We start from the raw sequence: 27,956 nt of genomic DNA, 5'->3' as shown, positions 1-27,956 counted from the left end.
GTCCAGAGAGAGACTCTTATCCCAGTGTCACAGAGCTGGTTAGGACTGGGGCAGTAGCCTCGCTTGGGACCTCCCACCCCAGTGTTCTTTCCAGGCCATGATAAGCTGACAGGTGTCATTGATAGATAAGGCTGAGGCTTGAAAATGTGCTTCCTGGTGGCCCTTATCTATGTGACTAGCCTCTAGGGAGCTCTGTGGCACTGGTGAGCCTCAGTGGCGTGGATTCTGGGCCTGTCCCTGCCACTATCGTGCTGTGGGAGTTTGAACAAGTCAACCGGCTTCTCTGGGCCTCAGCGCTAATTTCCACTGCCACAAGGTGAGGCCAAGATCAAATGTCCTCCAAGGTTCTTCAAGGTGCCAGAGTCTCACATCCTTTATTCTAATGATCTTAACTCTTTGTGACACCTCATTAATCAATTAAACCTGCACAAATCACTAGCGACCAGCGGACAGATGGGCCACGATGCACCCCGTCTCCCACCACGAAGGCCTGTGGATTGCGGGAGAAAAACCCACCTCAGGGGCGGGTCACTTTGCCAAAGAAGAGGATGTTCATGTTCTCCACGATGAACATCAGGAAAGGATGATTGAACACGATCCTTGAAGAGCTCAGTCGGGCCGATCTGAACATGAAGATTGTCCCTGTGGCTGCGGCTGCTGTGGTTCCCGACTCGTCCACCTCCACCACGGCCTTGTGTACCATCTGTGGGGAGACGCCAGGTATTATGGAGCCTCGGAGGTCTGGGACAGCTTCTGCCTACGGGTACCAATGTCGACGCATCATGCGACTGGACCTTGAAATGGTAGGAAATGGAACCTCCAGGCAGTTACCTTGTGCCACGAACAGGGCCAAGAGACAACTTCATGACTAGTCATTGAATTATGGCATTGCAGAGAAAGGCATGACACCCCAGTTATATAAACAAGAGAGGAGAGAGCTGGGTAAGATGGTGCACGCTTGTAATCTCAGCATTCGGGAGGCTGAGTCTGCAGGATCGCGTTTCATGGACAGCCCCAGCTACTTAGAGAGGTCCTTTGCAACTCAGTGAGACCCTGTTTTAAAAATAAAAAGCCTAAAAATCCTAAAAGAGGTACAATGCCCTTAGGTTTCATCCCCCAGTACAGAGAGAGAGAGAGAGAGAGAGAGAGAGAGAGAGAGAGAGAGAGAGAGAGAGAGAAGGGAGAGGGAGAGAAAGGAAGGAAGGGGGGACAGAGGGAGGGAGGAGGGAGAGGGAGGGAGGGAGGGAGGGAGGGAGAGAGAGAGAGAGAGAGAGAGAGAGAGAGAGAGAGAGAGAGCGCTCAGAGATTCAAGCATTTCTTGGAGGTCACAGAACTAGGAAGAAAAATGCCCCCGATTCTGAGTTTTGATTCCTTGCTACAGGATCCTTCTCCCAAGGCATGGTGAGATCTGAAAAGGAGGGTTAGGTAGGATGGAATGGAGCAGTTTCCCAAAGCAGACACTCTGGAGCTTCCGGACCCACCTCAGAAACCTGGATGTCGGAGTGGTTGGTGATGCCGGACAGGTCAGCGTAGGAGGTGAAGACGTCTCTGATGCCCAGCGCGGGGAGGATTTTCTCCAGCTGATAGGAGCCTTTGATGGAGAACTTGGGAAGGTAAAGCTCGAGCTGCCTAGTGAAAGAAAAGAGAAGAACCTTCCTTACACTGAGCCACCTCCCCTGGGCTCCATAAGCTCCTCCGGAGGGAGCGCTCCTTGATGTGGGCCTGGACTTGGGCCACCCCCAGAGGTCACTCCCACGTCCAGCCCTGGTCCCTGCAGCTGGTCACGTCCCAGGCCAGCACTTCATGGGATGACTCTGGGAGCAGCTCGGTAGCTGCGTGGGTCCGTCTCACCTCTGGGGCCTGGTGCGGGGGACGTGTGGGGCCAGAGCGGCCTGGAAGTACCTCTTTTTGAACATCCGGAGCCACTTCCTCAGCGTTTTCTCGTTCAGACCATTCTCCAGCTGTTCCATATTGCCCTCTCCAGGGAGAACGAAAATCGCGGTGGCATTGCCTTGGTAGGGGATCCCCACCACCTTGCAGGAGAGGTTCCGGTCCAGCAGGTAGTAATACTGATCTTCGTGGCTCATCATGGGCACGCGCACGGTGGTCTCCGAGGTCACGTGGAAGTCCTGCTCCCTGGTGTTTCTGTGGTTGAAGCCTATCTCCCACGAAGCTGAAGAGAACATGGGGACAGAGGGTGGGAGAGAGCTGCGTGAGCACGAGCCATCCTTATGCAGAATCACAGAGAGCCCACCGCCTCTACAGCGGCCTCAGCAGCCCACTCGAGGAAGCCCTAGGTGGGAAGGCAAGTCTTTCAGAACTCTGGGACTCGCTGGGCTTCATATGGGGCCTTTCTTTACACATTTGCAAAACAAGAAGCTTGGCTTTCATGTTGTTGGAAGTCCTTGGCACTTAATAATCTTTGAGTCTCTGATATCATTCGAGGACAAATATACAAGTGAAGAGAATTAAAAAATGATGGATGAGCCGGGTGGGGCGGCACACGCTTGTAATCCCAGCATTCAGGAGGCTGAGACTGGAGGATCACGGTGCACAGATAGCCTCAGCAACTTAGTGAGGCCCTCTGCAACTTAGTGAGATCCTGTTTCAAAAATAAAGAATAAAACATAGGGCAGGGGGTGTAGCTTGGAGGTCAAATGCCCGTGGGTTCCATCCCCAGACCCACAAAAAATTATATATATATATAGTGTGTGTGTGTGTGTGTGTGTGTGTGTGTGTGTGTGTGTGTGTGAATGGATGGCAGAGATTGCAACTTGGTACCTGAGTGAGGAATTACTCTTTTTTTCACTCTTTTCCTAAGATTGGTCCTTTTTGTGGTACTAGGGATTGAACCCAGGGGCATACCACATCTGAGCTATATTCCCAACCCTAATTTATTTTATATTTTGAAACAGGATCTCACTAAGTTATGGAGTGCCTTGCTAAGTTACTGAGGCTGGGCTTGAACCTCGATCCTCCTGTCTCAGCCTCTCAAGTACTACAGTTACAGGCATCTACCACCATGCCTGGTCCTAACATCGTGTTTTGCTCTAAGTTTGGGAAAGAGGCGTGTAAGGGTCCTGGAAGTACACGAGCTGTCCTGCTGGGAAGGGCTCCTGTGCTTCCTTCTCTGTGGGTACCACTGATCCCTCTGTTACTCTGGGAAATTGCTTCTTTTTTTTTTCTGTGGTCCTGGGGATGAAACCCAGGGGCTTTCTACCTCCGGACTACACGCCCAGACCTATTTTATATTTTATTTGGAACTGGGTCTCACTAAGTTGCTGAGAGATTCACTAAGTAGCAGAGGCTGGCTTTGAACCTGTGCGATCCTCCTGTCTCAGCCTCCCAAGTGCTGGGATTACAAGTGTGCGCCACCACCCCCTGCTAGTAATTGCATCTTAACAGTTATTGAAGGTGGATCCCACCCAATACCACAATTAGTTTATTTCACTGTTGGTCTACACAACCTACTGTAATGGGGTCAGCCCAGGAATAAGAAATCTAGAATCTGATCTGGAATACAAAATCCAGAATCCAACGTAACATTCACTGTTGTGGTCTAATGTTTGTGTTCCTCCCCACCTAAGTCCCCAAATTCAAGGTTGAGGTCCTGTCCCAAAGGTGAGGCTGTTAGGAGGAGGGCTTTTGGAGGTGGTTAGGGTCAAGAACAAAGCTCTCTGAAGTGAGATTAATGCCCTTATAACAGGGCCCAAGGGACCTTCTGTCCCCTTTCTCCCAAGTAAAGAAGCAGTAGAAGGTGCCGGGGCCCTAGGAGACACAGAGAGTGTGGTTGATCTTGGACTTCCAGCCTCCAACACTGTAAGGGCTATGTTTCTGTTGTTTATAAGCCCACCACTACCACCACCACCCAGTGTGTGTAATTTTGCTAATGCAGCCCAAATGGACTAAGACACTCACTGCCTGCAACTGTGGGACTCGGGGTTGGGGTTTTAACTATTTAGCTCTCTCCCTCCCCCTCTTCCTCCACTCTGGCTTCCTTCCTCTGCCCCCTCAGACAGCAGGGCCAGTGTCTGCAAGGAGAAGCAGCTGGGACCTCAGCTCACAGGAACAGGGTGTTCCCAGGGAGTGTTAGGGAGATAAGGACCAGAGCCAGCTCTGCTGAGGAGCAGGGAGACTTGTCAGGGAGCAGGTGCTTCTCTGGGGACATCGGGCAGTGCCAAGGATGGCAGAGGGACAAGGGCCTGGGCGAGGGAGGGGCTGGCACTGCCCTCCTAGGCCTTCCCAGGTCCTTGTCTTGAGTGGCAAGGGTTTGTTTGCTGTGGCATGGTGGCCACCACAGACTCATGTTTCCCCAAGATAGGGGCCAGCTCTTCCTCAGTGGGGGAAACCACCCTGGGTTCATTGACAGCACCTTATACTGCTTATACCTCACCTATGGCTAGCTGCTCACTGGCTTCTTTTCTCCTCCTCCTCCTCCTCCTCCTCCTCCTCCTCCTCCTCCTCCTCCTCCTCCTTCTCCTCTTCCTTCTCCTCCTCCTCTTCCTTCTCCTCCTCTCTCTCCTCCTTCTCCTTCTCCTCTTCCTCCTCCTCCTCCTCCTCCTCCTCCTCCTCTTTCTCCTCCTCCTCCTTCTCCTTGTTCTCCTCCTCTTTCTCTTCCTCTTCCCCTTTCTCCTCTTCCTCGTCGTCCTCCTCCTCTTCCTCCTTCTGGAATTTCTGCCCCCAGTACTTGTGGTTGAACCCAGGGATACCCTACCACTGAGCCACATTCCCAACTCTTTCTATTTTTTTTTTTATTTTGAGACAGGATCTCACTAAGTTGCCCAGGCTGGCTGGCCTCAAACTTGCAATCCTCCTGCCTCAGCCTCTTGAGTATCTGGGGACACAGACGTGTGCCCCCAGGCCCTGCTCTGTTGACTTTATTTCAACCGAGAGGTCTCAGAAGGGACTAAGCCTCCTCCTACTCCTGGTAGTGGGAGGGAACTGGGAAAATGCAGCAGAAGAAAGAGACAGCTCAGGTTTGAGCCAGGGGAGTCTCACCTTTAAAGAAAATGTAATTCACCAGCACCATGATGTGCGTGCTGTCCAGGTTTTGGATCAAGTCTGCAATCTTGCCCTTGGTTTGCTTAGCCACGTAGCTGTTGATCTGCTTCTGAGCCTCTTCGGGGTCCCCAAAGTTGGCGGGGAAAGTGTCTGCCAGGTATATTGTCCTCATGGCACTCAAGAAGGCGTCCTGAAGGCCCACGCTCGGGTCGGTGAAGAGGGCGCTGCCCAGGCTCAGCTGGAAGCCCTCTGTGGGCTGGCTGAAGCGCTGCAGCAGCTGCCGGAAGCCCCCGTGCAGCTGTTCCTCCGAGCGGTGCTGGAGGCCGAGGCCCTCCAGGATCTGCACCTTGGTGGTGGCGCGGGCCCCCAGGGCGAGCATGGCCAGGCTCATGGAGATGCTCATCGGGGAGAAGAAGACATTCTGGCCGGGGTTAGCGGAGGCCAAGGCCCTGTAGAGATCAAAGGCAAAGTCCCTGCTGGCGGGGGCCACGGCGGCACTCACAGAGGACTCCTTGTCCTTCTTCTTCAACTCACGGGAGTGGTGGCGGTGGCGACTGGCGACCTGAGGGCTGAGAAGCGCCAGGCACAAGAGGAGGACCAGCTGCATCTTGGCTGCCCCTGTCCTGGGAGGAATGGCAGGAAGGTTCTCAGAGAGGACGTAGAGGCTGATGCCTGAGGGATGCCCACACTCATCACCCAACATGTAGGTCCCTGCAGCCTCAAAGAGATCTCCCTGAGATGAGGGGTGTCTCTGGAGGGCAGCAGTGGCTGCAGGGGGACACACGTGGGCACGGGGACATGTAACAGTGGGGAGAGGGAAAGGAAGCCAGAGGAGATACAGACCCGACTGAGGCAGGGGACTGGCCACCAGGGCAGCACCTTAAGGCTCATGATAGGGGAAGAGGGCGCTCCTGTGTTCTGCCCTGTCAGCATCTCTGAGGTTGCCAGGCAACGAGAAGCTGCTTCCATACTTGGCCTCGGACTTTCGCTTGGGTGTTCTGGTCCAGCACATGGCAAGGCCTCCTGGTCTTTCTAGGAACTTAGACCAGGTCTCTCCCCTGGCATCACCTGCTTTGTTTTTTTCTACTCAACAAACATGCAGTGAACATCTACACTTGGCAGTCAGGATGCTTAGACACTAATAAGTCCCCTGCCCCTCCTACTGGGGCTGCTCCAGGCCACCCTTGTCACTTATCAGAGACACTGTCCCCTCCTGAGAAACTCTAGCCTCTTGAGTCCAGGGGTGCTCTACCTCCAAGCTATAACCCTGCCCTATTATATTTATTTATTTTTTAAATTTTCAAACAGGGTCTCACTAAGATGCGGAAAGTCTTGCTATATTTCTGAAGCTATCCTTGAAATTGCAATCCTCCTGCGTCAACCTCCCCCAAACTGGGATTACAGACATGCAATCCCAGAGAAACTCCTTAATGTGAGTATCCAGACCTCCCTCTTCTTCTGTGAGGGGCTGAACTATGTCCCTGAATATTCCTAACCCCTTAGTGCCCCACAGTATGACTATGTTTAGAGGTAGGGCCTTCAAAGAGCTGATCCAGTTAAAAGAGGTTGCTAGGGTAAGGTGGCCTTACTCCAATAAGACCTCGTCCTTATTTTAAAAAACAAACAAACACGGCAAAGACACCAGTTGCTGCCAATCAAGGAACAAGGCTTCAAAGGCACCTCAGCTCAGCCTCCGGGCCTCCACAACTGTGAGGAAGCCCCAGCCTGTGGGGTTTTCCTTAGAGATGCAGCTCTTGCTTCTGCAGGGGAGGTGGGCTCACTCCTCTGGTTTCCCTAAGGGCTCTCTAGGGGACCTGTGCTGGGATTCCTGTTGTCGCTGCCTCCTCTTGGGCCTCTGGCTCTTCCTACCTATTCCCCCTCTCCTCTGCCTGGGAACCTCTCCCTTGCCTGTGCCTTCCAGGTGGCCCAAAGTCCTGACTTCCTCCTTCCCCTTGCCCAGGCCACTGCGGCGTCCCAGTGCCATCTGAGCAAGACAGTGCTCCGGAGCCACGTCCCTACCCGTGAGACCAAGGCCTGGGGCGCCGGCACTGTAGGGTCCTAGGAGAGGGTGAACCATCCCTGCCTGGGAAGTGTTTGGAGCAGTGTCCTGCACAGAGCAAGGGCCATGGGAGTGTGGGGAGCCAAAGCCCCGCAGGGCCAGCCTGCCATAGTCACGAGACACAAACAAACCCCCCCCCCAAGGAACAGACAGTTTTCAAAATTGCTGCAGAGAGGCCCATTTGGAGAGACCCTGGGACAAGAACTGGTCGGGCATCAGTCAGACCAGGCCTGCAGACCTATCTTTGATCAGTCCAATGGCTGAGGCGGGCCACCTCACCAGACCCAAGCCTCCAAACTGCACCTGAGGCTCAGAGAAGAAGGCGCAGGGTGTTCTGCTGTGGAATCTCTGGCCACCGGGAACCAAGTGCCGCAGCCTCCCAGGTGGGTCCGTCACTCACCAGGGGAGGTCGAGTGTCTCGCCCACTTCTGTGGTTTCCACCTATCAACTGCTTTAGCTCATCCACCCCTGGAGGTTGGTTCACTCCCAACTGCACCTTTCAGGTGGCTAATCTGAGGTCCAGGGAGTCCCTTGCTGCCTGGCGAAGCTTGGATTCAGACCCGGTTCTGCCGCTCCATGCCGGGCTCTAAACCCTGCCCACTCGGCTCCTCCAGACCTACTTGTTTTTGTGTCTCAGCCTCCTGCACTTGGTCCCTGACTCAGCGGACACTACACTATGATAGCCCTAATCTGCAGATAATTCAGGAATGCACTCCCTTTCTGTTCCCGTGCAGAGAGCTGCCTCTGGCCTTTAAACCAGTCCATGCTGCGGTGCATGAGCGGGCCCCTCCTGCAGTGTGCGAGGACCACCTGGGCATCAAGCTGCTCAGGAGACCAGCCCCCAGCAGACCAGCGTGGAGCCGCAACTACCCTGCCAGAATGGCTGGGAGGTGGAGACCCCCCGCTTGCATGGAGCCCTCAGAGAGCTGCCCTCAGTCCTCAGCACCTGCCCCCACCCTGAACACCAGAGACCCAAGGGGAGAAGCCCCTTGGTCTCCTGGGAGAGCAGGGTCTGCTCTGGGGAAGAGGCAGGTGGACTCAGGCTCCCCCGGGCTGCACAGCTGAGACCTCAAAACCTTGCTCCATCTGGGCTGCCCTTTTATTACACATGCAGGACCTAAAAGACGCACTATAAATATTACCCCATCTAATTGTCACCCAAAGTAAGCATTATTATTGGCCTGATTTTATAGATGAATAAATAGAGGCTGGGTGAAATGGAGGAGCCAGTGAGTGCCAGACCAGGATTACAATCTGGATTCCTCTGACTGGTGAACGTGCCACCTCGTGGGTCCCCTTTGTGACTGAGGAATGACACCTCGCTCTTCTTTGTCCCCACCCCCAGTGTGTGTATCCCCTGCCCTCTCCCAAGCGTTAACTTGAATTAGTTCATCTCTACGCCACAGGATCACGGGGTGGGTATAGTTGTCCTGATTGTACAGAAGAGGAAGCAGAGGGTCAGAGAGGTCTATAGAAACCCGAGGTGCGTATCTGAGGGTTCTTAGTTATAAAGCCTGGGCCTTGCCTTCACACTCCCGGGTCCCTGCTGGAAATGTATGGTTTTGACAGACCTTTGTGCCAAGAGCCAGAGTGAGTCTGTACTAGACCCAGGGAACTTCCCATGGGGCAGACCGGACCTACTGTGTGCCTGGAGTGCCTGGCCTGGCTGCCCCTTCCTGGGTCCCAGCATTAGTATTTCTGCAGAAGGAAGAAAGGTCAATCAAGTCCACCTGTTGTCCCAGGCTTCAGGTGGCGGCAGCGGGAATGGGCTGTGGATGGGGGTGGGTAAATCCCGTCCAGTTTTTCCACTGACCCCCACCACCCATGGAAGACAAGTGTACTGTCTTTAACTCAAAACATTGGACAGCAAAATCCCACCCGGGTTGATTTCGTATGGGCTGCGAGAAGCGTGTGGGTGAGGAGACTCCTTCTAGGAGCTGCTATTTGCAGAGATCTGTGGGTCCCAGGCATGGAGGGAGCCACGCCACAGCTGGTCCTAAACCCTAAGGTGCAAGAGCCCCGCTGCAGAAGAAGCAGCCTTGACCTTTCCTGCCTCCAGCCCCGCCCCAAGGATAATGCTATTCCATCCTAGATCTACTGGTCCTCCTCCACTTCCCTTGCCACCATCCTATCAGACAACACGCCTTCCTCTTCTACCCAGACCACCAGTGGCTTCCCCTTCGTGCCCAGACCCCACTCTGCACGCAGCACATCAAAACATGTCCTGCCGTCCTAACTACGGTCACCGCTCTTCCTTGCCAAAGAGATGCGCAGACCCCCACTGCATTCGGGGTGAAACTTTGTCTCTTCCTCTCACTTACTGGGCCCGCCATTCTGGGCTCTTCTTGGCTTTCACCAGTCTCACCTTGACCCCTTCTGCTCCGGTCCTGTAAGTTCCAGACACATCTTCCTGTCCCAGTCCCCCAGGTGTAGGAGGCTCTGCCCCTCCCCGGGGCTGGCACGGCTGCTCTCTTCTGGAATCTCCTCCCACCTTCCTGGTGCAGGCCGCTTCTGCAGGGGCCTCTGCTGACATGTCACTTCTTGGGGACAACTTACCGCGCTTCCCCTCCCCGCCCACTGCTATTCTCAGGAGCGGCCCCTTGGTTGTTTGATAGATCCATCGATTATCTGTGTGCTGTTATACCTGCTTTAGTCTGGACTCGAGTCTGGACATAAGTCCACACCGTGAAACCGCCACCCTGGCCCACGCACTTCCGGGGGCCTGGGCTCTTTCCCCTCCACACTGCGGGGTCCGATCTGTGAACAAGGACACTGGTCCAGGGAGCGGTGTCCCCCCACTGTGTCATTCCACACCAAGCTCTGTCCTTACACAGGCTGAAATCCCACTCACCATATTTCTGTTGTGTTTATTTAACAAGTTGCCCATGGCCCCCGGCACTGGTAAGTAGCTGCCCGACCCTTCCGGGGCTGCCTGCAGCCAGGCCACAGTTCTCAGGAAAGCAGCTCCGCTGGATCAGCTCTTTCTGATCTTGGAAAGCGGCTGCAGCTGCCGCTTCCTGAGTGCCCCCACCCAGGGGACACTTGCAGCCTCCGCCTGGCCTCAGGGTTTCTCTGCCTTGGTCCTGTTAACACCCATTCTCTGTGGAGGACTGTCCTGGCCATCAGAGAGTGTGGGGCAGCATCCTGGGCCTCTGCCTAGGAGATGCTGGGACACCCCTCCAACTGTGACCACCAAACCTATCTGCAGGCTGGCCTGGTGTGGCTACTGAGACTGTACCATCTCCATCTTACAGGATGGAGCCTGTAACCATCTCCACCCTACCTGCAGGGAAACTGAGGCTCAACAGCTTCAGGGTGTAGCCTAGGGTCACACGGCTGGGGGACTCATCCCTGCTGCCCCAGGGGCCTGGCCTGTTCCGACACCGAGATGGCCCTTGATGACACCCTGAGACTCCCCAGAGCTTTTGGGCACTCCAATCCCAATACACCGCTCCTCACACGCCCACACCATGGCTCCGGCCACCCCGGCGTCTGTACTTACTCTCTCATGGCCCAGTGTGCATTCAGCAGAGGCGCAGTCCACCAGGACCAGGAAAGGGCAGAGGGCAGGCTGGACTGCCGCCCACACCGTCACTGACCACAGCGGCTTCGCCCCGCCCCTCCCCTGGCCCCGCCCGCCCGCCCGGCCCTCAGAGGCTCAGGCCAGGCAGCTCACTCACTCAGGGTCCCCAAGCCCACCTGGGTCTCCGCTTGCCTGGCGAGGCATGGGCACCCCTCCCGGGAGACAGGAAAGTCGCACCACCAGCCACTGCCTCCCAGAAGGGAGAGGGACGCAGCCGGCCCCCTTCTCAGTTCCTTGGCGTTCTGCAGCGATGGCCCCTGCATCCTGGGAGCAGGGCTCCAGCTACCTCCTACAGTCCTGCTATGCCTCCCGATCTGAATCCCACTGTCCTATCCTGGTGACAGCATCTCATGATGGCCGCGAGGCAGGGGCCATGGTGTCCACCCCGGCCTGCTTGCACCAGTACGGGAACGCGGCTCAGAAGGCGGAAGGGAATGTTCAAAGCACAAAGCACATATAGAGTCGGCGCAGGGGGGCTGAGGCCCAGGCCGGCGTCAAGGCCAGCGCTGTGCTGGTAAAGGGCTGCAGCTCAGATTTCTGTGGGAACAGCAGGACCACCCTTATCTACCCGTGGTTGGGCTCTCTGACTGTTACAAACAGTGAAGAGAGTTTCCAGGACACGCGTGCAGGGTGTGGGCTGGGGACTTACTGCGTTCCCAAGGTCCCCAAGCCCTCTCGCCACAGTGCGCTGTGTGTGGCCTCCATCCGGGGTGGGGAGTGTGCAGCTACTGGAGCAAAGAGCGGGACAGATACTGCCGGGGGAAATGACAAACATAGGTGTCCTGGAGCAGGGCCCCGCACACTCTCTGAGACGTTGCCCTCTGCTCCACGATCGTGGGGCTAGTTACAGGGCATTGGGAATGGTAAGAGCTAGTTGTTGTTGTTATTATTATTATTGTTATTGTTTTATTATTCTATTATTATAGAATATTATTATAATATTATTCTATTCTATTGAATCCAGGGGCATTCTACCTCTGAGCTACACCTGCAGTCCCCCCTTTTTTTGGTGGTACTGGGGTTCCTGGAAACCCTTCTACCTCTGGGCTACACTCCCAGACCTATTTATATTTTTTTATTTGGAAACAGGGTCTCTTAAGCCAGTGAGGCTGACTTTGAACCTGCGTGATCCTCCTGTCCCCGCCTCCCAAGTGCGGGGATTACAAGCGCGCTACCACGCCCGGCTCCTTTTGATTTTTGAGCCTGTGATTTTCCCATCTCAGCCTTCCAAGCACTGGAATTACAGGTATGTGCCATCATTCCTGGCTAAAAACTAGTATTTATTAACATGGTTTATTTTTGTTGCAGTACTAAGGATCGAATCCAAGGTCCCATGCATGCACCACTGAGCTCCATCCCCAGACCTCTCTCTGTATTTTTTTCCCTTTTTTATTTTGAGATGTGGTCTTATCACCACACTGCCCAGGTTAGCCTCCAATTTGCCATCCTCTTGCCTCAACCTCCTGCATTTCTGGGATTACAGACATGGGCCGTGCTGCCCCTTTAAATCAGAGCGCACACTCAACCCTGTGCTCTGAGCACGTTCTCTCTTCCTGGCTACAGCTCTTGGCGATCCCGATGTCAGTGAGTTCCTAGCAGGTCCTCTGTGTCCAGGGCCCTCGATGTTCACCGTTGTTGAATCAGAACCAGACAGGCTAGAAAAGCAGCCCAGGGGCACACAGCAAGAGCAAGGAGGACGCTGACTTCTCTGTCTGGCTTTGCCTTTGTCCATGACGCCGGGTGACCGGAGTGAGAGTCCTTTCTCTCTCTGACCTAGAGATTCCCACACATCCCCTCCAGGACTGGAACTGGCACTACACACAGTGGTGGGTGGGTGGACGATGAGCGTGGAGATCACCTCCTAATCCCTGGGACCTGGGCGTCACACTTTCTATAATAGATGTGAGTAGGTTAAAGACATAGAAATGGGGACGGTATTTTGGGCCATCCAGGTGGGTCCTGCATGTAGTCACGGGTCCGTACAAGATGCGGTCAGAAAACGGTGATGTGGCGATGGAGGCAGGAGAGATGACAAGGTGACCTCCGATCAAGAGCAAGGAAGCTTATAGAAGCTGGAGAAGGTCTGGACTCTCCCCTGGAGCCTCTAGAGGGAACACAACCCAGCCCAGTAAGACCTACTTTGGCTTCATGAATATGAAAGGATAAATCTGTGTTGTGTAAACCACTGATTTCATAACAATTTGTCACACCACCAATGGGGAGCAAAGGCGACGTCCCAGATGGCTTCCAGGTGGAATTGCCTGGGGAAAGGTGGGGCTGGCGGGGGCCGCTGTGGCCCTTCCCAGCCTGGGTGCGTCTGTGCGGTGATGAGCTGTGCGGGAGGCACCACATGCACAGTTCTCCAGGACAACATCCTAGGGAATGTCCTGGCAATTTGGGGCGGTGTATGGTAGCCCATGATGCCCTGATGCCACTCAGAAAGGGATCTGAGGACGTGGGAGCCGGGGGTGGGTCAGTTTTTCTGTTTTGTTTTCTTTTGTTTGGCAGTAGGAATTGAAACAAGGGTCATTCTACATCTGAGTGACACACCTCCCCGTCCTTTTTATTTACTTATTCTCAAATTCCGAGGCAGGGTCTTGTTAAGTTGCTGAGGCAGTTTTTGAACTTGCGATCCTCCCAAGTAATGGGATTACAGGCATGTGCCACCATGTTCGGTGGTGGGTGGATTTGGACGGTCGAGCTTTGGAAGAGGCCTCTGCTAGTGCTATATGACACAATACTACACTGGGTGGCTTAGACACAGAAACCACTTCCCTCTCAGTCCTGGAGGCTGGAAGACTTCTTGGAGCAGGATCAACCCTTATGATCTCATTTTACCTTAAGTGCTACTCAAAAGGCCTGTCTTCAAACCCAGTGGCACTGGGATAGACTCACATGCATGCTGGGAGGACACAGGTCAGTCTGGGGCACCTGGGGTGAGCGCACAGGGAGGGCCAGTGGCCAGGGCCTCGCAGGGGAGGGGGGAAGGCTCAGAGAGGGCAGGGTTCTTTGGGGGCAGGGCCACAGAGCACATTCTGGCCCTTGATGGCTTGGTCTGGGAACAAGAAGCACCCTCTGCTCCAGCACTGTCCTAAGGCTCGCCCTGGCTTTGGAGGGCTTGGCGACTTGAGCTTGGGGGCCGGGAGGCTGTGCCTGCTGTGGACTGGACACTGGTCTCAGCACCTAGTAGAGTGACTGCTCATCCCAATTCATCTGGGTGGGACTGAAGAAATTCCTAGGACACTGGACACTCAACTGGCAAACTTGGATGGTTCCCAGGCTCTTGCCTTATTTTGGGATCAGACTTCTGGCTCGATCTCCTGATTTAGCCTTAAGTTTTTTTGTGTGTGTGTGTGTGTGTGGTACTGGGGTTCCTAGAAGCCCTTCTACCACTGGGCTATACTCCCAGAACTATTTTATATTTTTAAATTTGGAAACAGTCTCCTAAGCCAGCAAGGCTGGCTCCAAACCAGCGCGATCCTCCTGTCTCTGCCTCCCAAGCGTGGGGATTACAAGCGTGTGCCACCATGCCCGGCGAGTCTTAAGTCTTAATAATGTCCCCATTTCCCTGTCTTCTTAGTCTTTGTGGGGCTGGAAATTCTGCCTTCCACATCTGCTGTGATCCTGCTGTGGGCCACCAGGCCTCCCTCTGCCTGTCAACCGCCTGCCCACCCACTCAATATGTCCTTCCCTCCCTCCTGCCCTCTCTCCCTCCCTCCTTCCTTTTATTCTTCCTTCCTGTCATCCATCCTCCTATCTATCTTGCCGTACCTCCATCCAACATCAATATTGAGCACTAGCCATGTTCCAGAAAACACCCCTGGGCTCTAGGAGAGTTATTTATACATAAAGATATAAATGAGGGTACAGCGCACCCACGCTCTGACATAGCTGTCTCTGCAGCAGAGATATGAAGGGAGGAACAGCTCATTCCCCTGGGGCTGGAGGGAGGGATGGACACCCCACCGGCTGGGGAGACTATGTTTCAGGCTGGGCAGCTGCGGGAGTAGGTGGGGCTGCCAAATGCCACAGAGGTGGGCGTGTGTGCCCAGAGCCAGCTGGGGAGGAGGTGGAAAGAACCCAGAGAAGCCAGAGCCAGGCAGGTCCTGGGGCCTTGGAAGGCCTGCTGGGCGCAGGCAGGTTGGAATTCACCCTGCGCGCCGTAGAAAGAGGCAGAGAGATGGCACGCAGAGCTCTTTGGCTGTCGTGTGGGTGGCAGCCGGGGATGGACAGGCAACAGTGGAAGTTCTGTGATCCTCCAGGTGGGAGATGCTGTCCTGGACCACGCAGCAGAGGCGGCTGGAAGGAGGAGGCCCAGGGAGGAGGGAGAGCAGCCTTCTGTGAGAGGAGGGCTGGTGTGGGGTGGGAGGGCGCCTGGCTGGAGAAAGGGCCGGTGAGGGGGCTTGGTCATTCATGCAGGGACATCCACAAATGGCAGGAGGCCACAGGCTCACTTTTATTAGAGGGCTGAGAGCTTCAGCCTTGCCATCCCCCACCCTGGACCTCTGGGGAGGAGAGAGGGCTGAAGGTTGGGTTGGTAGCTAGTGGCCAGGGATTTCATTATCCATACTTGTGTGATGGAGCCTCTACAGAACCCCAGACGACAGAGTTTGGGAGCTTCTGGACACTGGGTGAAGGGTAAAGCTGGCCAGGAGGCCTGATGCCCTGCCTGCACCGCCCTGCCTGGCCCTGAGTGACTCTTTCAGCTGGTGCTTCCTCTCTGCCCTTCCTTAATTATCATACACTGGTGACAAAGTGTGTGCTTAGGTTCTGTGGGCCCTCTGGACTAGTTCGTTGAATCTGAGAAAGGGGTTGTGGGGACCCCAGCTTACAGCTAGCAGGGTAGGTGGCAACCTCTTTATGATGGACACCAGTAGAGGGGCAGCCATGTGGGACAGAGCCCAGGCCCTCCAACTTCAGGAACCGCTGGAACTGGTTGAACTGAATTGCGCGCACCCCTGGTGTCCACTGAGCATCCCAGGGCTTCAGTGCAGTGTTGAGTGCAACAACAGGATGAATCGCAAATGTGGCAGCCCCACTCCGGGACTCCTTGGTGACAGAGAGGGGAGAACCCAGAACACCTGTCCTGCACATCTGCGCATGCTCAGGAAAGGGGCGTGCGCATTCCAGATGACATCGTTGGCATGCACGTGGCCTCGGACTACAAAACCCACGAGTCTTTGGTGTTCTTGCTGCAGCTTGGCTCAGAAGCACGCAGACAATCCCAGAGTCTGTGCCTCCAGCCAACAACTGTGGGCTCCTGGGCGATGGAACAAGGGCCACGCCTATCAGACTCCGCAGGCAGCAACATCCCCAAGAAGGGCCTGGGCACGGATCTCCTGCGTGGAGTCTTTTCATTTATATGTTTATTTTTGAAGCTCCAAAGGGCATTGGAAATCTGAGGAGCTGGACTAAATATTTGCCCAATCGATGTAGGTTAAGGGGTGGGGATGTAGAACAAATATCTTAGTAAACAGCACACAGCTCCACCTCTTCCCTTTACCAGCTTTCCAGCCAGCCAGCTGCTGTGCAAGTGGGCCTGTGCCATACATGGGTGGCACTGGGGTCCTGGGACCCACAGGAAGGCAGGCGAGTGGGACTCCTGAACTCTGTCTTATCTGAGAGAGCTGGGATGCTGTGGGCAGACATGACTAGCTGTGTGTGACTGTAGGTCAATGGTCTGAAGTAGGAGGGGATGAGGTGTTTGTGTGTAACCTTGGTAGCAGCGTGCAGAAAGATTTTTGATGATGGGGACCTGTGAGGGAAAGGCTCGGAGGAGGGAAGCGTGCGTGGCCCGAGTGAACAGCCAGACCTCTGTGGCTGAAATACAGGACACAGCTGTACCTCCCGAGAGAAAGAGAGAGCGCTAGTGAGCGGAATGCTGATCTAGAACCTTCTGGAAGGTCAGGTAGGAACTTCAAGGATGAGCATTGGGAAGAGAAGGGCCTATAGAACGACTGGGAACAGAGAAGCGAATGCTCCCAGAGCACCTTCTAGGACAGCACACCTGTGCTACGCGTTCAACCCTCGCAGAGGTTCTCAGAGGCACGGGGAACTGTCATCGTCCTCGTCAGCTGGGGACACTGAGAACCAGGGAGCTTAGGACTTCTCTGAGACCACACAGCGCTTAGGCAGCAGAGCTGGGATTCGAGACCATGAATTCTGACGTGTGTTGTGCAACAGGTAGGACTGAACTGGGCCCTGGCTGGTGGCCAGCGGGTCAGCAGTGGATAGCCAAGCACTGTGGGAATGCTTACGCGACCTCAAAACGGGGGTGGGGGCAGAAAAGAAACAGGGAGGATCCCCCCTGCCTGGACTGCCCCCAGCTTTAACTGGGATTCCAGGTTCATGGTCAAAGAGACCCCAGCAGCCTGCCCCTTCCACAGGGTACAGGCTCATTCTTCAGACTCTGGGTGGACGCTCCCTGGGGCAATCACCCTGCACACTGACGCAGTCTGAACTGGACCAGCCCATGTTACCCAGGAGGGGAAACTGAGGCCCGAGAAGGGGGAGGATGTGCTGGAGGTCCTGGAGCATCAGTACACAGAGCCAGGCTGGGCAAACCATGGCCCAGCCCCATTTCTGTAGTGCACACAGCCATGTGTCCTGGAGAGTCTCTGGCCACGCATGCTTGCCAGGCAGGTGCCTCTCTGATCTGCCTCCCAGGCCTCTGCCTGGGATGCCGTGTGTGGCGGCTGTCTTCCCCTTCCCCAGAGCTGGACAACCACTGGAGCCCAGGGCATCTCACAGCCTATCCTGGGACTCAGGGTGCCAGGGAAATGACAGGTGAAACACCAGGAGGTCTCACCATTCTTTGCTTTAATCTGTGTGACCAACAGGAAGGGTTTCTTCCACTTTCCAGCTCATCTTGCCCCTCCCTGTGGCCAATGGCCTCTGCCCTGGACTCAGGGCGCCTTCTTGTGCCCCAGCCCTCCTTGGCCAGGTCCTCCTGCAGGTGACAAATGGGCTGGTCCTGGAGGGCTACAGTTCAACCCCTGTGGGGTTCACGACCTTGCTTAGGAAGAGCACGGTCTGGCTGCTGGTGGAATAGATGACGAGGATGAAGGGCCGGGAGAATTTGATTACGGGCCGTTTATACTGGGCAGAGAACAAGTGGACAGACATGCCGGTGGCCGCTGTGGCCTTAGCGCCAGCTTCTCCCACGTCCAGAGTGGCCTTGTGGAAGCCCTGCGAGAGAGATCACAGAGGTCATCTCTGTGACAACACTGAGGTCAGCAGCACTGCACCTCCCGCCCTGCAAAGCCACCTGCTGGGGACATCTCATGCCAGGGCGGCTGATCTGGATGACCTACTGGGATACATGGGAGTGCCGCTGTCACTAACAGCTTGGTGTGCCTGTATCATCTTACATAGTCATCACAGGAGCCTATGAAATCGCGAGTATTATGTCTAACTTACAGATGAGGACAGTTAATTCAGAGACCAGATGACCTCCCAGAGTCCAGAGGCAGAGCTGGAATTCAAACTCTGAAGCCAGGGGCTGAGTCCTCTTGCCCATTTCTACTAGCTGAACTGGAGGTCTCTTTCTCTCACGTGCGAAGTCTCCCATACACCACCCCGTCTGGCCTTATCCCTTTACAGCTTCTACTGTGATGATGATCACTCGCTCCCTCCAAGATCTATGCAGATGCCCTGGGAGGCATCTCTGAGGGGAGGGACCAAGTCTAGGCTGAGATCATGCCCGGCCCTTGACGGGCTGGTTCCTGGACGCTGCTGCCTGTCGGTGGCTGGTCAGACCCATCCTTTGGGACTCTACGTGGTGGCAGGGTTGCCAGGTCTCCAGGGTTGAGGACCCTCAGGGACTTACTTTTGACACCCACAGTTTTTGCTGTCCAGTGATGCCCAAGAAGTTAGCCTGGTGAGAGAACAGGTCCGTGAAGCCCAGCTTGGGTAAAGTCTCATCCAGGGCGTAGGAGCCAGAGATGGATAACTTGGGGATGTGCAACTCTAGCCGTTTGTATAAATACCTGGAAGGGCATTGGGTAAAATGTTAGATTCGTGAAGTAGCCAGGGACCCCAGCTGGTCCGAGCCCTCTCTGAAGACATGTGGGTCCCCTCTACTCCATCTGAGCTCTGTCACCACAAACACCTGTGATTCATATTGCCCTTAAGCGGGACTGCCCATGTGGCCACAGGTCATGCTCCCCTGCTCCTGGGCTGCTGTCTGGGGAGCCCCCCACCCCAGGCACTCATCAGCAGAGGTTGCATTCTGGGGGTGTGCAGGGCCTGGGAGATGGGTGTGAGTCCTTCCATGTGGCAGGCTGACAGTGGTGCCTCTGTTGAAGTCCTGGGGGGCTGTGCCTGCTTTGGACCTGCTGACTTTGGCGGATGGGGTCCCCTTCACCAGGAGGTGGGTGACTTCTCCTCTGCCTGTGGCTTCAAGCTGGCAGCTGATTCAGATCTTTACAGATGATCAGTGCCAGCTACCCTATATTAGGGCTGCCTCTGTTCCTGTAGACATTCTGCACAATTGTAGTAAAACTGTTGTTTCTTGTATGTAATGGAAAATTTCCCAGGATGGCAGAAATCTGCCTCGCTCCTTTACGGGCAGGTGGATAGACTTCCTTGAGCCCCTCTGGGCTTTCCCAGCCTGCCATCTGGACAGAGGTCTCCTTGTCCCTCTCACAGGGGTTGACCTCAGAGGGGCAAAGTCAAGTGACTTTGCCAAGACTGGAAGAGCCATGCCTAAGACCCAGGACTTCTAACTCCTGACTGAGGAGAGTGACCTCGTCTTCTAAATACAATGGGAGGTTCCCTTGTCTAAGGCAAAACCTGGGGACAAGGGGGAAATTCCTTCACCAGGTGGCCACTACTCCCTCCCGTGGCTTTCATGAGGAGGGAGGACTGGCCGTGGCTCCAGGCTCAGCGCCACGCAATGTGCTGATTACCTCCTCTGGAGCAAGTGGTGCCACCGCACTATCATCTCTGGAGTCAATGCCTCCTCCACCTGCTTCATCTTGCCTGGGTCAGGGAGAATGAAGAGAGCATCCGCGTCACCTTGGTAAGGCAGCCGCAACACGATGCAGGGCACGAATCTGTCGCGCAGGTACCAGTGGTGCTTGTCATCCTGCCGCATCATGGGCACCTTCACGGTTGTGTTCTCATCCACGTGGAAGTCATGGACAGCCGTCTTGGAGAGGGGGAATGGCTTCTCCCACAGGCCTGCAGTGAGACAGAAAGGAAGCACAGAACCTCTTGAAGTCAGGAGCCAAGTCCCAGCATTCGGAGCCAGGACGGCTCCTCCTCTGCCTGCAACATGGAGCCCCTCCTGGGGGAATGTCCTTTCAGGCTCATTGAGATTTTAGAATGAGAGGAAAAGCTGTTGCAGTGGGGCACACCTGTAATCCTGGTACTTGGAAAGCTGAGACAGGAGGTTCACAGGTTGGAGGCTAGCCTCAGCAACTTAGTGAGACCCTGTTTAAAAAAAAATTTTTTTTTTAAACGGCTGGGGATGGGCATGGTGGTGCACGCTTGTAATCCCAGCATTTGGGAGGCTGAGACAGGAGGATCCGGGGTTGTGGACAGCCTCAGTTACTACTTAGTGAGGCCCTTTGCAACTCAGTGAGACCCTGTTTCAAAAATACAAACTAAAAAATAGGGCTGGGAGTGTAGCTTGGAGGTAGAATGCTTTTGGGTTCCATCCTCAGTACAGCAAATAGATAGATGATAGACAGATAGATAGATAGATGATAGATAGATAGATAGATAGATAGATAGGCTAAGGATGTAGTTTGGAGGCAGAGCTCCCTGGGTTCAATCCCAGTACCACACATACACACAAAATTTAAATGTAAAATGAGTTCGCAGAGAGTGCGCATTGCTGATCTATAAACTGCACCGGAGTGCTGGAGGGAACAGCTCCTGATGGAGGAGGTTAACTCTGGGCTCAGCATCCGCAGGCAGGAGTTGGCTTGCCCTAAGAGGTGGGTCCCTTCTGCCGCCGTGGGAGAAGGGTCCTGAGCTTGGGGTTCCAAATGCAGGGAGGCATGGTGACTTGGAGGTGGGAAGAGGATACTGGCCCTATTTTCTCAGTGAGGCTGAAGACACTGTTGTCAAGTTAAAGTGTGTGTGTGTCGGGGTGATCTGAGAAGGAAGCTGCCGACCCTTGCCCAGAAAAAAATGGAGATGTGTTAGGGTGTTAGGGGAACATGGACAGGGGTATGGTCACGATCACAATCATAAACATCATGTGAAACTATCAGCTGGCTCGGGTCCCTTCCTCCTGCCACTGAGCTGCAGCTGGGGATTCAGCCAGTCATCAGCTTGCATCTCAGCCAGCTGAGCCTGCAGCCCGTAGCGGAGAGCAAGCCTCGGAGGTTAGGATCACAGGGACAGGCCCTGACTCTGAGTCGCGTGTGCAGAGGAGTGGGGGCCGGAGGGGCTGGGCGGTGGGGTGCTCGGGAACAGGAAGAGGGGCTGAGGTCTCCAGGCAGTGTTAGCCCAGCCGCCTGGGCTTCCAATCATTTCCAGCCAGTGTCTCCCTCACTGTGAACCCCATGTTGCTTCTGTCCTTTCTTCCTCTGTTATTTCAAATTAAAGTTAAAAAAAAAATGGCCCATGAAAATAGCACAAGTCAACCATATGGGCAATGACTAGTTTGCCTGGATCACTAGTCTGGGAAGGTTTTCTAGAACGTTGCTCCCTGTCCATGCTGGGTTCTGGCTGGTCGCAAGCTGCTCTTTGGAAGTAGACCAAAGGCCCACTGTGCTGAGTGGTCTTTGCAGGCGGATGTGACCATAGACAGGCCAGGAAGTGCCTGGGCCTCCTCTTCATCATCCCAGCCTCTTCTCTAGCTCTGAGCCCCAGGAGCAGTGGCCCTGCCCACACGCTGGTGCTGCTCACCTTTGAAGTACAAGTAGTTCACCAGCACCATCTTGACATCTGGGCTCAGCCCACTGACCAGGTTTGAAATCTTCCCTTGCGTTTCTTTCTTGACATGGTCGTTGATGAGCTGGGTTGTGGCCGCGATGTCTCTGAAGTCGGAGTGGAAGAGTTTGGAGTCATAGAAGGCTGCAGTGGCATTCAGGAACTCCGGCAGAACCCGCAGGTCTTGGCTCAGGAGCAGTGCGCTACCCATGTGTGTTTCCAGCCCTGGGCTGGGGAGGCGGAGCACATGCAGCAGCTGCTGGAAGCCCCGGTGCATGTCAGACACAGACAGCTCGGTGGAGTTGAAGCCCAGGCCCGCCAGTATCTGCTCCCTGCTGTGCCCGCGGGCTCCCAGGGACAGCATGGCCATGGTGGTGGAGATGCTCAGTGGGGAGAAGAAGATGTTCCTCCCAGGGTTTTCGGATGCAAGCAGGCGGTAGAAACGCAGGGCAAAGTCGATATTGCTGTGGGCGACCTGGAGGCTGGAAAAGCTCTGCTCTGGCTCCGGAACCTGCTGACTGGAACTGTTAGTGTGATCCTCCTCCTCAAGCTGCAAGTGTGTCTGGCCCCCAGAAAGGGCCAGGAGTCCAGCCAGAAGGAGAGACAGGCTGTGGGCACGATGCATTCTCTGGCTCTCAGGTCTGCAGGAGGAAAGAGATGCCAAGACATTTGCCACCTAGCAGTGACACCACACTGCTCAGGAGAGGCCATGGGAACCCGAGGCAGGCTGAGTGCCACGCTCACTCCTACACAGGGACTGTGCGAGGGAACACCAGCACCCTCCCCAGGACTGGTGGCAGTACCACTACTTGGTGGCGGTGCTTTGAATCTACCAAGGATGTGCCTGTGTCCCCGTCTCCACACATTTGCCATCTCCGTGAGATCTGCCAAACCCTCATGGTGTAGAGGGGGAACAGAGGCTCCCAAGGTGTCTTAGCCAGGTCACCAGCTAGCAGGCGTCCCAGCTGGAACACAGGGCTCCAGGCTCCCTCGGGAGCTGCTTCACCTGCTGCCCTTGTGAGTTTACCTCACAGCCCAGTGACAGGGCACACAGGGTGCGAGTAGCCAAGGCCATTTGAGCATCTTCCCCAGGCCATTCCCTGCAGTAGTTTAGTTTACAGACAGCTTTCCTGTGGCTTTCTGGGACCCTGCCCTTGTGGAGGCGGGTGGAGCAGGTCTTCTTATGATCATCCGTCCAGAGAAGAAAGTGATGTCCCCTTCTCTTACTGAACTTGATCTGCCCCCGACAGGCTGCTCAATTTTTTCCACCAAACCTACTCTCACTTCATCAAAGGTCCTTACTACTATCAGATTCTTAGGCTCTAAGTCCACCTCTCTACCTGCCCATCCCTCTCACCCATCAGCCCACCCCAGAGGTCCTTCCTCAGACCCCTTGTCCCTGCACACCAGGCTCCTCAATCAGTTCTCGAGGACCTCCCCTCAGACCAGGGCTCTGAAACCTTCCCACAAAGGGCCAAATGGCACCAGCCCTGGCTTTTCAGAGCACCATCTCCGAAGCCACGCCTCTGTAGCCATGACTCTACCTGCTGTGGTCTCTGGGAAGCAGCTGCAGGCAGGACGTGTGCGACTGGGCAGGGCTGTGTCACAGCAAAACTCTGCTGATGCACACAAAGTTCTGAATTTCAAAGAATTTTCGGCACAAATATTGTGCATCTAAAGGCAGGCTCGGTACACAGGAGGGCTGCAGGGTCAATCTCCAGTAACACACACACACACACACACACACACACACACACACACACACACACAATATTGTGCATCCCTTGATATCCTCAACTGTTTATACATCTTACTTTTATATTTATGAGTTAAATTTATTTATTTATTTATTTATTTATTTATTTATTTTTGGTACTGGGGATTGAACCCAGGCCCATTCTACCTCCAAGCTAAGACCCCCGGTTCTTTTTATTTTTTTATTTTGGAGCAGGGTCTCGCTAAGTTGCCAAAGGTCTTGCAAAGTTGCTGAGGCTGGCCTCAAACCTGCGGTCCACCTGTCTCAGCCTCCCAGGTACTGGGATTACAGGCGTGCACCATCACACCTAGCTCCGTACAAGTTCTATTTTAAACTTAGATTTATAGACTTCGTGTTCACGTTTACTTTGAACTCTTAGTCCGTGGGTGCTGGACCTGGGCCTCTGCAGTAGCTCCTAACTGGTGTTTCTCTGTTTTCCCCTCAACATTTGGGGAGGATCATATAAAACACAGCTAGGGCACTCTACCCACTGATCTGTGCCCCTCCCCAACATGATGTATTGTCCCTAGAGAAAAAGAGCCCAGTAAAATACCATGCCCCTGAATATCCTCTTTCTATTCCCCCAAACAAGCCTAACTCAAGGAAAACCAAGAGCAAGCCTGGGCCGGAAAGTCCAGATACTTATTATCTTGAAGGACACTGGCTGTGTCTTTGCACACTGAGAACTAGGGCAAGTTGGTGTTATCTAGAAAGAGCTCCATTCTCGCACCCACGCCGGGAAAGCTGCTCCCTGGGATGCCTGCCTTGTGATAACACTGCTCCCGCAGCCTAACATGTGAGGCCCCTCTCTGAGCGGGGACCCGTGCAGAACTTGGAGCGCTGTGGACAGGATGCGTGTCACTCACCAGCCGGCCACCATCAGACAAAACACCGTGCGGGAGAGAAGGCGCCGCTCGGCAGAGCACCGTGCGCGCTGGCGGTGCCGTCTCTCGGCCTGTCACCACTAAACTCTTCTCGGAACAGTCACTGATTCCTTGTAAACTTTCCCCAATAAACCACATCTCTCCCACGCTGTCTCTCTCCCATGGGCACTTTCTTTGCTCTACCTGCAACCTACCCCACTGCCCTGGCACAACAGGGCTGTGGACCTGACACACGGCCTCCTAAGTACCCTGCCCCCAGGACCATACACTCCTCTGTGGCTTTAAATGGGATTACCCAGAATCCCTTGGGCAGGATGACCTAGGTGTAGGTCAGATGCTGCCCGAGCCAGCCAAGTGCAGTGGGTTTCAGTCTAGACTCCCACAGAGGCAGAGCGCATGCATGTGAGGCCTGGTTGCCTGGCATTTCTCACATCTCAGGAAGTTGACCGACTGCCCCACGTGGCCCAGGACTCCCCCAGCTTCAACACTGAAGTCCATGGCCCGGGAGCCCCTGGTCTGGGGCACACGGGGACCACTGGCCATCCGCCCTCCTGGCCCCAGTCCCCACTGTTTTACTCACAGCACAGCCAGTCCTGAAGTGGCCTCGGGGGCTGTCCCAGCTACAAGCGTGGCTCGTCAAACCCAGGAAGACTAGAAACTGAGGCTTTCTCGGCACCACCCACCGCCTCCCCTATCAGCTAATTATTAACGACTAGACCATGGGTACCAAGTAGTCTCTATGCAGAAAAACCTCACTGGAAGCTCGCCTCCTCCCCAGAGCACGCCCCCTCTGCCCTCAAGATGGATGTCTTTTTATGTTTGTGTTTTGTCTCTTTATGTCTGTGTAGAGCAAGGGAGTTTGCACACTACTTGCTCTCTCCCACTCCCCGAGGCCCAGAAGAGACACTAGGCGGGTCTGGTCTCCCCTGGCTCCTCATTTGCTGGCTGGATACAAGCCCATCTGGCCTGATCTCTGGGCTTCAGCGCCTACCTCCCACTTCCACGTGAGGGGCTGCAAACTCCAGCGGCCGCATGAACTAGGTCAGGAGGCTTCCAGGTGACGAGGGTACGGAACAGGAGAGGGCCTGGGGAGCAGGAGGGAGCCAGAAGCCACCCATCTGTGGCCTGGACCCTGTCCGGGGTCTCTCGCATCTGGACGATAGACCCCTGATATCTCACGGGTATCAAGGACAGTGCATTTTAAACCCTTCCTCGAGCCAGGAATCCAACTTTCACATTTGTTTTTTAACTACAGAGTTTGAAACTCTCTCTCCAGAAATCGGTGAGCCCAGCAGCCCCGGGTCCTTCTAGGACTGACATTTCTCTGACCATTTGGAGAAAGTGTGAGGAGCAGTGTAGCCTTTGCTGTCCTATAGCAGACGACCTTGGCCAGGCTTCTTCTGGCAGATGTTGTGAGCATACTTCCAGGGGCCGGGGCGTCCACCCAACTGGAATCTATGCATGGAGCCCTAGGACTGGGCCGGGGTTCCGGAGCCAGCTAGAGGACGGGAGTGGCTGAGCGGATTTACACAGAGCCCTGGTCACCAGGACAGGAGAGGACCTGGAGCACCGGCAGAGTGACAGCCATCTCCTCACGGTCTCTCATCTCCCCAGCTCTCACACTGGGAAGCTCTTCTGATCTCACTTTGTACACAGGAGGACACCTTGCAGTCAGCAGCCAGATGCGACGTCAGGGCCTGCCCTCTCCCAGCACCTGGGCTAGCTCCACTGCCAGGACCACCTCTCCTCCCCTGCGACGGCAGCTCCGGCCTTCTTCCTGGCGGTGTCCCATGGCCCGCGGAAAGTGCCCATCAGAACTCAGGGAGTGGGTGAGCAGGTGGCACGTGTGCGCTGATCTCAGGTCTCAGGACGGTGACAAACAGCTCCTTTGACGCAGCCCACAGCATGGGCTTGGATCACTTGCTGTGGCGCCAGTTGCACTGTGTGCTTGGCTACAGCCCAAGGGACGGGCAGCTTGGCCCCCTGTGGGCACACAGAGACTGCCCTTTGGTCCCTGCATCTGCCCCTGGGGCACTCTGGACAGAGGTCAGGCTTTGGGCTCCAATCGCAAGGACTGGGGAAGGCTGGCGGGAAGGCAGGGCTGGCATCCTGGAAGGTGCCAAGCCCCAGAATGCTCTGCTGTGCCCCTCTACCCCTGGCCCAGCAGTGGTGCAGTGCCAAGCTCCTGCTGCCACCACTGGGGCTAATCCTGGCTGCCCCACTGGCCATGTTTGGCTGTGTTTGCCTCAGTATCCTAGTCTATAAATTGGGTGATTATTAGCCCTAAATCTCGGGGCTTCAGTGCTTAGAATGCCGTCTAGCAATAGTGAGTGTGACGTAAGTGTGAATTATGCCATCATTTTATCCCAGATGGTTTGTGTACTTTTCTTATTCTCACATGGTACATACGGCTGTAGTACTGTTTCTAACTTCTTTGGGTTGTGGTTCTCTCTCCCTTTCTCTCTCTCTCTCTCTCTCTCTCTCTCTCTCTCTCTCTCTCTCTCTCTCTTTCTCTCTGTCTCTCTCTCTCTCCTTCTCCCTCTCCCTCTTTTTCTTGTGGTAGATACTGGAGATGGAACCCAGGGGCATTCCACCTCCAAGCTACACCCCCAGCCCTATTTTTTTTTTTTATTCTTTACTTTGAAACACGGTCTCACTGAGTTGCAAAACAGGGTCTCACTAAGTAGCTGAGGCTGGCCACAAACCATGATCCTTCTGTTTCAGCCTCCAGAATGTTAGGATTACAAGAGCAGCTCAAGAAAACTTTGGATTCTCCCTGAAATAAGCACTAGCTTTGAGCCCCTAGGTACATTCTTGAATCCCACAGCATCCCTGGGAGCAATGACAGTTCCTTTTCTCCAGAAGGTGCCCCCACAATAGGAAGGCAGAAAAGGCTTTCAGATCTTGCGTGGAGCCCTGACTCCATGGCGGAAGGTGAGGGGCTGCTGGCTCTGGGCCGGGCAGGCTGGGCTCGGCTGCTAGCTCCATGGGGCTGCTTTCCTTCAGCTTGGCTGTTTCTCCTTCTGTGGATTCTGGGAGGGCCAAGGATGGCTCAAACTTCTGGTCACAGCTGGAAAGCCAAGGGCTGCTCCTCAAGCCTCTGTGAGGTCCAAGCTCTGTGGCTATATCTGTCTCTCTGCATCAGTACCGGCCCGGCCTGAGATTTCTTAGCAGATGTTGGCAGTGGCTGGTTGAAGGAAGAGACTTAAAGGCTCTGCTGCACATGAATATTGTGTGCTCCTGGAAGCAGCAGCTGGGGCCACATTCTGGCTGAGTGGGAAGGGAAGAGCTGTCTAGGCAGGAGGTCTAAGCTGGCTGTGGGAACCAGGGACTTGCAGCTGGTCTCTGTAGCTGGGAGCCTCGCTGTGCTGTGTGGGCCTTGCAGTGAAGTTGAGGTGCCCCAGGGAGCCGCCTTCCCCAGCCTGCACGCAGCCTCAAAACTGGTCTACGTCCACAGCCACAGAGACAGAGAGAACTGCCCCAGGAGACCCAGAGGCTGCCGGGAAATGGAAGGATCCAGTTCCCTTTGCCTGATATCAGCTGTCCTAGGAATGTGACCCTGGGCTCCTCCATGAGAGGGTATTTGTAAAAAGTGAAAGATCATAGGCTTCTCCCTGTCTCTTGGTCAGATCATGGTGGGGTGGTGCCTGTGGCTCAGAAATCTGGGTGTTTTTTGTGCGTGTGTGGCACTGGGGATTGAACCCAGAGGCATTCTACCGGCGAGCTACACTCCCAGTCCTATTTTATTATTTATTTGGAAACAGGATCTTGCTAGGTTGATGAGAG

The 27,956-nt window shown here is 54.8% G+C and overlaps 2 protein-coding genes across 2 annotated transcripts; both read right to left on the bottom strand.

Annotated features, from left to right (window-relative positions):
* Positions 1 to 517: 517 nt before the first annotated feature.
* On the bottom strand, positions 518 to 5,608 carry SERPINA5 (serpin family A member 5; the record flags this gene model as incomplete). Its single annotated transcript, XM_080706899.1, has 4 exons — positions 518 to 703; positions 1,482 to 1,629; positions 1,903 to 2,173; positions 4,999 to 5,608. The coding sequence occupies 4 exons, from the start codon at positions 5,606 to 5,608 to the stop codon at positions 518 to 520; spliced, it is 1,215 nt and encodes a 404-aa protein (XP_080563025.1).
* A 12,016-nt stretch (positions 5,609 to 17,624) lies between these two features.
* SERPINA4 (serpin family A member 4) lies at positions 17,625 to 24,713 on the bottom strand (the record flags this gene model as incomplete). The annotated part of the gene is made up of 5 exons (XM_080707221.1): positions 17,625 to 17,831; positions 18,472 to 18,631; positions 19,577 to 19,826; positions 21,507 to 22,092; positions 24,588 to 24,713. 5 exons carry the CDS (start codon positions 24,711 to 24,713, stop codon positions 17,625 to 17,627), a joined length of 1,329 nt encoding a protein of 442 aa, XP_080563347.1.
* Between the last annotated feature and the right edge of the window lie 3,243 nt (positions 24,714 to 27,956).

The sequence above is a fragment of the Muscardinus avellanarius genome (genome assembly GCF_963383645.1).
Source record: "Muscardinus avellanarius genome assembly, chromosome: 12".
Classification (NCBI taxonomy): Eukaryota; Metazoa; Chordata; class Mammalia; order Rodentia; family Gliridae; genus Muscardinus; species Muscardinus avellanarius.
This window is presented reverse-complemented; position numbering and strand designations above follow the sequence as displayed.